Source organism: Bubalus kerabau, chromosome 5 (assembly GCF_029407905.1).
Source record: "Bubalus kerabau isolate K-KA32 ecotype Philippines breed swamp buffalo chromosome 5, PCC_UOA_SB_1v2, whole genome shotgun sequence".
Classification (NCBI taxonomy): domain Eukaryota; kingdom Metazoa; phylum Chordata; class Mammalia; order Artiodactyla; family Bovidae; genus Bubalus; species Bubalus kerabau.
In genome coordinates this window covers 1,233,487-1,244,627 of record NC_073628.1, presented here as the reverse complement: position 1 = coordinate 1,244,627, position 11,141 = coordinate 1,233,487, and the positions used below count along the sequence as shown (strand labels likewise).

The following is an 11,141-nucleotide window of genomic DNA, read 5'->3' as shown; positions in this document are numbered from 1 at the left end:
AGCTGTGTCCAGGGACCTCAAGTGGCTCCCGGGAACCCAGGAATCTAGGAAGTGACTGATGCCCCATCCAAGATTAGCAAGTGGCAGTTTTGAATCCATCTTTTCTAGAACGGGGAGCCCAGCAGATTGCTTCCCAGATGCAGGCGAAGGCAGACCTCTTCGTGCCTTCTGTCCGTTCTGGATCCCCGCCTTGAACAAGTCATTTCCTTCCCAGTCTCTGCATGACTGCAGTCCCCACAGGCCCCTGATTCCTGGAGCCCATTGACCCTTGTGCTTCGGACTTGGCCAACCTGGCCCATCCCACAAGGCCAACATTCGGACCACAGACCCAGAGGGTGCCCCCACTCTCCTCAGCTGGCCCAATGCCGCCCTTCACCAGGATTTGCTTGTGCCTCCTTCACCGGCCACAGTCCAGTCTGGACCTGGTGCAGACTCTAAATAAACACATTCCCCTCTCAAGGACTCTGTCTCCATGATACTTCTTTATTTTTTTAATATTCTTTAAAATTTTTTTGGCTCCACTGGGTCTTCGTTGCGGCCATGGGATCTTTTAGTTTGGGCACATGACCTCAGTTTCAGCATGTTGGGTCTAGTTCCCCAACCAGGGATCGAACCCATGCCCCTCTGCATTGGGAGCATGGAGTCTTAGCGATTGGAGCACCAGGGAAGTCCCCAAGATACTTCTTTAATGGAGACTCTAATAAGGAATTCAAAAAACAGCTGTGCATTGTTGATGGGAATAAAAAACAGGTGCAATTTCTTTTTTCTGAAGGTATTTTTGGCAATATTTACTATAATTTCACTGTTGCTGGCATTATTTTCCTTGCTTTGGTGGCATTTTTAAATAAAGTTATTAGTAAGAATGAAACAAAATATAGCAGTTGGAAAAGAGAAAGTAAAATTATCATTATCTACATATGTTCCCACTGCATACCTGCGGGGGAGGGGGGAGGTGAAAAAGTACTGCAAAATGTAAGTGAACTCAAGCAGGAGGCTGGGGACATAAAATGTAAAATCAACAGCCTTTCTCCTTACACAAAACAAACAGAAATACAATGAAAGACAGGACTTCCTCCACTCCTTAAACGTGAACTCTATAAGAACCATTTCTAAAATCTGCATAAAAAGCACTCCTTCTAACAGTAAGAACTGGAAAATGTCCAGATGTCCATTAACAGAAAAGAAGAATTGCTTGTGGTTTAGTCGCTCAGCGGACCACCAGGCAGCAATGGAATCTTACAGACTGATGCTGAGTAGAAGAAATCGACAGAAAGGCACACGCTGTGACCATTTCCACATGACGTCCACACACGCAGAACAGACTGGTCTACACCACCAAGGACCGGGATGCGGCTCCTCTGGGGGAAAGTGGTTGGAAAGAGGACAGAAGAGAGCTCCCGGGGTCTGGGGACGCTCTCTCTCCAAATCTGGGCGTGCTGGTTACATGTGTGCTCAGTCTGTGAAAGTCTGTCAAGCTGTGAAAGACGGGCACTCAATATGATGCATGGTGAGCGTGTGCTGCGTGGCTGGAACGGGGGGGACCTTCGCATTCTGTCACAAGGTCGTCACTAAAGGGATGTTGGCTCTAAGCCTAAACTATGCTTAGTGGCCCATCTTTGGAAAACTTGCCTTGCAGGTTATGGGCATTAAGGTAAAATAGCTTCACAGGAAGCGTGGTGACATTCTTCTCCATGAACTTCTATTTCAATAAAAGTCTTTAAAAATCTATGTGAAGAAAGTTGTAATATACTGAGAGACATGAAAGGAGTCATGAATAAAAGAACAGATAATTCTTGTTTTAATAGGAAGGTTTTTCATTTATATATATTTATTTCAAAATGTTTATACCAGTACTGCTGCTAACTTGCTTCCGTCGTGTCCGACTCTGTGCGACCCCGTAGACGGCAGCCCACCAGGCTCCCCCATCCCTGGGATTCTCAAGGCAAGAACACTGCAGTGGGTTGCCATTGCCTTCTCCGTATACCAGTACAGTGAAACTAAATTTGAAAGACACTGGATATCATCAGTTTGGATATTGTTCGTTTATTATAAAAGAGAAACATGGAAATTATTTACGTGATGAAAGATGTCACGACTTCAGTGGAACGAGCAGCTTCATGTGATGTCATTTCAATAGTGACTTATTTCAGTCGACATAGTCAGCAAGAACGCCACCATCTCTACATAAGAAGTGATCCTTGTTGTCTATAACTACTTTGTGTGCTATGTGCTAAGTAAATTGTATCTTTACTTCATCTCTGGTGCTCATTCGCTTCAGTTCTGTCCGACTCTTTACAACTCTATGGACTGTGGCCCACCAGGCTCCTCTGTCCATGGGATTCTCCAGGCAAGAATACTGGAGTGAGTTGCCATGCCTCCTCCAGGGGAACTTCTCGACCCACGGATCGAACTCACATCTCCTGGGAGGAGAACTGTATTTCCAATTTGCCCATTAACTGGTTGAATCTCTCCACTCTTTCCGTTAGAGCCCCATCCACAGCTACTACCATTGCTTGCAATGTTTCCTTGTGATTTTTCTGGAAGCCTAACGCCCCTTTGGTTACAGTTTCAGCTGTCCTTCTTTCAACTAATACTCGGTCAAAGAGGGGAGGAAACTTTCTAAATGGCTGTCCTGCCATGACCCCGGCTGCCGCGGCTCCCAGTCACGCTCTCACGCCTTGCTGCAGGCAGCAGGAAGTGTTAATATTTTAAGCAAGTCATTCTTCCTAAATTAATCTATATACTGGATCTGAATACATATACCAAGAAGATATTTTAAGTAGCTACGCTGACTGTAACATTTATACAGGGGGAAAAAAAGATATACATAAAAATAGCTAAGAAAATGTTGAAAAGAAAGGGGACCAGGGCTTCCTTGGAGATCCAGTGGTTGAGAATCCGCCTGCCAAAGCAGGGGACACACGTTCGATCCCTGGTCTGGAAAGATTCCACATGCCGCAGGGCAGCTAAGCCCGAGCCGCGAAACTACTGAGCCCTCCTGCCACAGCTGCTGGAGCCTGAGTGCCCAGAGCCCACGCTCAGCAATAAGAGAAGCCCCTGCAGTGAGCAGCCCCAGCACCAACTAGAGAAAGCCTCCGTGCAGCAAAACCCCAGCACAGCCAAAAATAAATCAAGGGAAGAGACAGTTTCGGAAAGAGTGCACTGCCTAAAAGAAATGGAACCAGATAGCAAACCTATTCTTAAGTTATGAGCATTCAAACAACTTGAAACAAACGTAAAAATCCAACAAATAGAGGTAAAAGAACAGACCACCAGAGAGAGGTTGAAACGTGCGTGAGACTTTTCTACATATAAAAGAGAGCATATTATATTTGTTCAAAAATACATTATTCCACAAACGGATATTAAAGCAACTATGCAGGGCCTTCCTGGGCGGCTCGGTGGCAGAATCCACCTGCCAGTGCGGGAGATGCTGCGTCCATCCCCGGCCCAGGAAGACCACGCGCGCCGCGGGGCGACGAAGCCCGAGCCGCGCAGCTACTGAGCCTGCGCTCTAGAGCCCGGGAGCCGCAAGCACTGAGCCCACGAGCCGCAAGTACTGAGCCCACGAGCCGTAAGTACTGAGGCCCGGCTGCCTAAAGCCCGTGCTCCACAGTAAGAAGCTCACGCACTGCAGCTAGAGAAGAGCCTGCGTGCAGCAACAAAGACCCAGCACAGCCAAAAACAACTATGGAGGATGCTAAAAAATCAAAATTGTACCTTTACTTCATCTCTTGTGCTCAGTCACTTAGCAGTAGTGTCTGACTCTTTGTGACCCTGTGGACTGTAGCCCACCAAGTTCCTCTGTCCATGGGAGTCTCCAGGCAAGAATACTGGAGTGGGTCACCATGCCCTTCTTCGGGGGATCTTCCCGACCCAGGGATGGAACCTGGGTCTCCTGTGTCTTCTGCATCGCAGGCAGACTCTTCACCGCTGAGCCACCAGGGAAGCCCCACTTCATCTCTTACTCTAAAAATAAATACCATACAGAGTAAAGATTCAAATAAAAAATAAAAACACAAAATGACTGAAAGAAAAGAGGAACTTTTAAAATAATACTGAGATGGGATAGTTGTTTCTAACCATGGCACAAAATTCAGCAGCTCACAGAAAGAAAAGATAGACAAATTTGGCATAAAAGAAAAATAAACATATAAAAAGAACAATCTGTATGGCAAAAAATAATAACAACAGTGTCGACTGATAATTAACAAAGGACGAACTTCAGCTGGAGGGATGGCCGTCCCATCAGTCTGGCCTGCTGGGGGGCACTGACTCGACTGATTCTCTCGTTTGGAAGCCACAGGAAACAGACACAACACAGGCCGCATCCGAGCTGCCTTTCCGGGGTGGGCGCCAGGGGCTGAGATGATGGGCTGCGCAGAGGGAGCCGGGACTAAAGGCCCGGGAAATCCACGGTGATGTAAAGTGCACACACGAACCCAGAGAAGACACCTCCCCAGAAAAGGTCTGAGAGCTACCACCTCACCCGACCAGAAGGACCACAGTTATAAAGACAAGGAATAACTGGTGCTGGCGAGGACGTGCAGAGTAGGGGAGCCTGGCGCTGCTGGCAGGAGGGCCAACTGGCGCAGCCACCACGGGGAGAGGAGGGCGGCTCCTCCAGAAATCAGAAACGGGCCTGTCATGCGACCCGGCGATTTCACTTCCGGGCGTCTACCCAAAGGAAACACGGACATGATCAGAAAAGACGCAGGACACGAATGTTCACTGCAGTGCTTTTCACAACAGACAGAACACAAAACCGAAGAACTGATGCTTCTGAACTGTGGTGTTGGGGAAGACTCTCAAGAGTCCCTTGGACTGCAAGGAGATCCAACCAGTCCCTTCTGAAGGAGACCGGCCCTGGGATTTCTTTGGAAGGAATGATGCTAAAGCTGAAACTCCAGTACTTTGGCCACCTCATGCGAAGAGTTGACTCATTGGAAAAGACTCTGATGCTGGGAGGGATTGGGGGCAGGAGGAGAAGGGGACGACAGAGGATGAGATGGCTGGATGGCATCACCGACTCGATGGACATGAGTCTCAGTGAACTCCAGGAGTTGGTGATGGACAGGGAGGCCTGGCGTGCTGCGATTCATGGGGTCAAAAAGAGTCAGACACGACTGATCTGATCTGAAGCATCCATCAGTAGATGAAGAAAGAAGATGTGGGGTGTATATATATATATGTGTATATATATATATGTATGTATATATATAGCTTTTTTCTGAAGGACACTTCAGAACCAAATTCTGAACTGTATTCATCTTTGCACGAGCCCTCACAACTATGTCAAATGTAAAAGCACATGTGACTCATTTATCCAAAACAGTTCATGAAAATTCAACCCAAATAAATGAGAATATGTACAAGATAAACCGTGAAATAAACCAGACACAAATATGTGTCCAGGGCTGGATATGCTGCTTGGAAATGGTGAACCCCGATTGGCTGGCAAGAGTTGTCCGTTGCTTCTGCCACAGCAAACTTTACAAGCAGTGTGAAACATTTCCACCGACAGAAAACAGTCCACCTGTGACTTCACTCAACAAAGGGAAAGACGTGGCTGCCGCAACCAGCGCTGGAGCGGCGTGTGTGGTTAAGGGCAGCAGTGCGCACCCCTCTTCAGAAGGGCAGGTGCTCATGCAGAGCACCAGGCCGTGTGCAGCCCCAGAATCCCCGCAGGCAGTTCCCTCCTAATGCTGCAGCGTCTTCCACAATAGCTCACGTTTTTCTCCACAGAATCTGAAAGTAACGATGGCTTGCTATGGTTTGCCAGTAGAAGGCTGTGGAAGCCTCGCAACGTAGATTTGATGTTTTAAGTCCTCTTAAATAGATCTTCAAAAATTCAGGAGAGAAATCTGAACACACACAATGTACCAGAAGTGCACTCAAAAGGACGAGTTTGTTGTTAAAAGACAGATGTGCTTTCTGAACTGCGGTTTGCCAGCTCAGTCACTCAGTCTGGTCCAACTCTTTGCGGCCCCGTGGACTGTAGCCTGCTAGGCTCCTCTGTCCTTGGGATTGTCCAGGCAAAAATGTCTGTGCTGTGCTATGCTTAGTCGCTCAGTCATGTCCGACTCTTTGCGACGCCCGTGGAATGTAGCCCGCCAGGCTCCTCCATCCATGAGATTCTCCAGGCCAGAATACTGGAGTGGGTTGCCATGCCCTCCTCCAGGGGATATTCCTGACCCAGGGATCAAACCCAGGTCTTGCGCATTACAGGAGGATTCTTTACTGTCTGAGCCACCAGGGAAGCCCAAAAATGTTTGGAAATATGTTTTTTAAGCATTCCAGGTAAAAAACTGAGACAGGGGCTCCCGTGGTGGTCCAGTAGTTAAGAATTCGCTCACCTGTGCAGGGCAGAGGCTCCAATCCCTAGTCTGAGAAGATTCCACAACTAACCCTGTGCACCAACAACTACCGCGGCTGCGCCCCGGAGCCGAGAGCTGCAACAAGAGAGGCCACTGCCACGAGAAGCCCGCTCACCTCGGCCGCAGGGCAGCCCCCGCTCGCCGCGGCTGGAGAAAAGCCCCCGCAGCAACAAAGGCCCTGGGCTGAACATGCAAGAGCAAAGTGTCTTTTGTCATTTTCACACTTAGTTATTAAAGAACTAAGAAAGATTTCTCACAAAAGTAGTAAAATGTACCCTCCTACACTGTTGATGGAAATGTGAATTGGTATAGACACTACGGAGAACAGGATGGAGGCTCCTTAAAAAAATAAAAAGAGAGCTACCAAATGACCTGCAATCCCACTCCTGGGCATGATCTGAAAGGACGCACCCCAGTGTTCGCTGCAGCACCGTTTACAACAGCTGGGACGTGGAAGCACCTAGAGGTCCATTGACAGAGCAATGGATAAAGAAGGTGTGGTACAGATGCACAACGGAATATTACTCGGTCATTAAAAAGAATGAAATGGCATTTGCAGCAACACAGATGGACCTGGAGAGTGTCATACTGAGTGAAGTAAGTCAAACAGAGATGGAGAAATAATGAATGGCATCCCTTATATGTGGGATCCAAAAAGAAATGATACAAATGAACTTACTTATGAAACAGAAAGAGACTCAGAGAATGAACTTATGGTTGCTGGGGGGGAAGGATGGGGGAGCGGATGGTTAGGGAGTCTGGAAGGGCTGTGTACACACTGCTATATTTAAGACGGATGACCAACAAGGACCTACTGTGTACCACATGGAACTCTGCTCCGTGTTATGTGGAAGCCTGGATGGGGGCGGGGTTTGGGAGAGAATGGGTTCATATGTGTGTGACTGGGTCACCTCGCTGCTCACCCGAAACTACCTCAGCATGGCTAGTCAGCTCTACTCCCGTGTGAAGTAACAAGTTCAAAGGAAAACAAGTAATAAGATGTGAAATAAACATGCGAAAATAAGCTGTAAGTCATTCCTAAAAGTGAAAATATTATTCAGTCAATCATATCCAATTTTTAGTGACCCTATGCACCATAGCCTGCCAGGCTCCTCTGTCCATGGAATTCTCCAGGCAAGAATAGTGCAATGGGCTGCCATTCCCTTCTCCAGGGGATCTTTCCAACCCAGAGACTGAACCCAGGTCTCCTGCTTTGCAGGCAGATTCTTTACTGTCTGAAACACCAAGGAAAGCATGCTGATGAAAAGCACAAATTACAGCAAAAGTTTCATATCACGTCAACAGCAGAATTCATTAACAAGGGGCGGTGCATTTCAAACAAAAGTAAGGAAAGCTCGTTAACTATTTGATAATCCAGTAAATGTGTAATAGCAAGTCACATGAATATTTTGGTAAAGGTTTACGTTTCCTGCTGATTTGACATGAAAACATTGACACAGTCAAAGATAGTATTAAACACATAATGAGCCAACTCCACCAAGGACGTAATCACAAACAGGCTGACAGATGTAACTTAAAATGAGATATAAGGTAAACAAGCAGGTCAAACCAGTCCATCCTAAAGGAAATTAGTCCTGAATATTCACTGGAGGGACTCATGCTGAAGCTGAAGCTCTAATACTTAGGCCACCTGGTGTGAAGAGCCAACTCATTGGAAAAGACCCTGATGCTGAGAAAGACTGAGGGCGGGAGGAGAAGGAGACGACAGAGGATGGGATGGTTGGATGGCATCACCGACTCAGTGGACAGGAGTTTGCGTGAGCTCTGAGAGATGGTGGGGGACGGGGAGCCTGGCGTGGTGCAGTTACGGTTGCCGGGCCGGGGGGAAGGGTGGGGAGTGGATCAAAAAGAGTTGGACACGACTTATCAACTGAACAACAATAAGACTCAACACCACACAATGCTGCTCCCCTGAAGTTTTACAGCACAAATGTAAAGACATTTGATTAATATTTCCCCAGATTCAATAGCAAGCCTAAATACTTACATATCATGAGGCTAAAACAAACTTTCAAAATCAACAACTAAAAAAAAACCTCAAGCAGCCATGATAAAGGAAAAACTGAAGTAGCTTTGTGTTCACTTTAGAAAGTGAAACTCTGAAATTGTTGTCATATGATTAAGTGATGAAGGATATGTGGCCAAAAAAAGAAAAAAGAAAGAAAAACCATAGTGGAGGATGCCCTGGGGTAGAGAAGAGGGGTTGGGGCAATTCATTCAACAAAATAAGATTATTTTCCCTGCGTCTGTGCTCCGTAACGTCTGCCTCTCTGTGAACCTGGCTAGGCTCCTCTGTCTGTGGGATTGTCCGAGCAAGAATGCTGGAGCCGCCGCGACTTCCTCCTCCAGGGGATCTTCCCGACCCAGGGACCAAACCCGTGTGTCCTGTGTCTCCTGCGCAGCAGGCGGACTCTTGACAGCTGAGCCAGTGTGTAAACCCCTTATTCTCTCAGGTCCGGCCGCATTTGTGGTATCTATCATTTCTTTAAATCTGTAATCTACTGTTATTTCTTTTCTTACTCGGTTAACTCTAATACATGCATACCCTCTCTGGGTTGGACCTCCAAAGTCAGACAACGGATACAGATCTTGAACTCCAGCCTTTAAGCTCGAAACGAGGCCAGATTGGAGTCAAGCGCGTTCCGCTCCCGCAGAGAAAGCGGCGGGAGCCTCGGCACCCCCTGGTGACGACGCAAGAAACCGCGCCTGGGGCCCCGGGCCGCGTCGCCCGAAGCCGGGCGGGAGCGGGGTCTGGCCAACTCCAGGGCAAACATGCAAGACACGAACACTAGGGCCCCAGCTTCTTCAATATTTCTAATAGGAAGCTGTCAGCACTCCATTTTGAGGTATTCCCTTCCCAGTGACACATTTTATTTTCTCTGTTAGAGTTCTAGATATCTAGATACCAAAGAGATAGCCAGGTTTCTTGAAAGAACACTTAAGAGTCTTGGAAACAGAGACCCAGAGGCGTTGCACACGGCCTCAGGGATCCTATTCTGGCTAATAATGCCCTTAGAAGCTGCTCAAGTCACCTCTGTACGTTCGATTTGCTGACAATAAAACTAAAAGCTGAAAATGGTTCAAGAACTCAGCTTGTGTTCTGCTAGAGGGTTAAGGTCAATAACACTGGTTCCGAGCAGCTCAGTGGATCAGAATCTGTCTGCCAGTGCAGGGGACACGGGTTCGAGCCCGGGTCCGTAAGTCAAGTCGTCAGCAAGGCCGTGCTCCCTCCGCAAGTCTGCAAGGAGAGCCCATCTGTCATCGCCACCACCTTCTGGTGGCTGCCAGGATGCCCTGGCTTGTGGCCACCTCACTCAGACGCTCAAAGCGGCACCTGCAAACCCCCTCTGCTGCACCTCACACCCTCTCCTCCTCTCGGCGTGCTAAGGCCTCCCCCACCTGTCTCTCACAATGATGGATGTGCTCACACTTAACCCATCACCACCCAAGGGGATACTCGCTCATCTCAAGATGCTGAGCTTAATCACACCTGCAAACTCCCAACAGAGATGGAGGAGCCTGGACCCAATGCCATCCTCACAGGTCACACACAGTCCAACCAGAGGCAGGTGACCAACTACCGGGACGCTTAGGAAGGACAGACTGAAATCCAGATGAATGAGGAAGAAGCAAAATTTAGAAACCTAAGAAAGTTGTCAGTGACCCAGGCAACAGGAGCTCAGACAACAAATAAAAAAACATGACCTGGAAAAACAGACAAGAGGAAGTGATCAGCGGCCTGGTATACACCCCAGCAGGTGTATAAAGGCTCCTGGCCCAGGAGGCCCCACACTGAGCACCTTCTCTCTCTCCACCTGCTCCTCTGACCTACTCCACCCTCAACCCACCAGAACCATGGGCTGCTCTGGCTGTTCCGGAGGCTGCGGCTCCAGCTGCTGTGTGCCCGTCTGCTGCTGCAAGCCCGTGTGCTGCTGTGTGCCAGCCTCCTCCTGCTCCAGCTGTGGCAAAGGGGGCTGCGGCTCCTGTGGGGGCTCCAAGGGGGGCTGTGGCTCCTGTGGGGGGTCTAAAGGGGGCTGTGGCTCCTGTGGCTGCTCCCAGTCCAGCTGCTGTGTCCCCGTTTGCTGCTCCCAGTCGAGCTGCTGCAAACCCTGCTGCTCCCAGTCCAGCTGCTGTGTGCCCGTGTACTGCTGTGTGCCAGCCTGCTCCTGTTCCAGCTGTGGCAAAGGGGGCTGCGGCTCCTGTGGGGGCTCCAAGGGGGGCTGTGGCTCCTGTGGCTGCTCCCAGTCCAGCTGCTGCAAACCCAGCTGCTCCCAGTCCAGCTGCTGCAAACCCAGCTGCTCCCAGTCCAGCTGCTGCAAACCCAGCTGCTCCCAGTCCAGCTGCTGCAAACCCAGCTGCTCCCAGTCCAGCTGCTGCAAACCCAGCTGCTCCCAGTCGAGCTGCTGCAAACCCTGCTGCTCCCAGTCCAGCTGCTGTGTGCCCGTGTGCTGCTGTGTGCCAGCCTGCTCCTGCTCCAGCTGTGGCAAAGGGGGCTGTGGCTCCTGTGGGGGCTCCAAGGGGGGCTGTGGCTCGTGTGGGGGCTCCAAGGGGGGCTGTGGCTCCTGTGGGGGGTCTAAAGGGGGCTGCGGCTCCTGTGGCGGCTCCCAGTCCAGCTGCTGCAAACCCTGCTGCTCCCAGTCCAGCTGCTGTGTCCCCGTCTGCTGCTCCCAGTCCAGCTGCTGCAAACCCTGCTGCTTCCAGTCCAGCTGCTGTGTCCCCGTTTGCTGCCAGCGCAAGATCTGA

General features: G+C 49.5%; 1 protein-coding gene and 1 pseudogene across 1 annotated transcript; one reads left to right on the top strand and one right to left on the bottom strand.

Annotated features, from left to right (window-relative positions):
* Positions 1-1,463: 1,463 nt before the first annotated feature.
* LOC129652202 (10 kDa heat shock protein, mitochondrial-like) lies at positions 1,464-2,639 on the bottom strand (annotated as a pseudogene).
* Positions 2,640-10,253: 7,614 nt separating this feature from the next.
* LOC129652200 (keratin-associated protein 5-10-like) lies at positions 10,254-11,141 on the top strand. Its single transcript, XM_055580514.1, has 3 exons — positions 10,254-10,298; positions 10,398-10,489; positions 10,829-11,141. The coding sequence occupies exons 1-3, from the start codon at positions 10,254-10,256 to the stop codon at positions 11,139-11,141; spliced, it is 450 nt and encodes a 149-aa protein (XP_055436489.1).

Coding starts and splice junctions, on each gene's coding strand:
- LOC129652200 (XM_055580514.1), top strand. CDS start 10,254: ATGGGCTGCTCTGGCTGTTCCGGAGGCTGCGGCTCCAGCTGCTGT. Junction 10,299..10,397: donor GCTGCGGCTCCAGCTGCTGT/GTGCCCGTCTGC, acceptor GGGGGCTCCAAG/GGGGGCTGTGGCTCCTGTGG. Junction 10,490..10,828: donor GTCCCCGTTTGCTGCTCCCA/GTCGAGCTGCTG, acceptor CTCCCAGTCCAG/CTGCTGTGTGCCCGTGTGCT.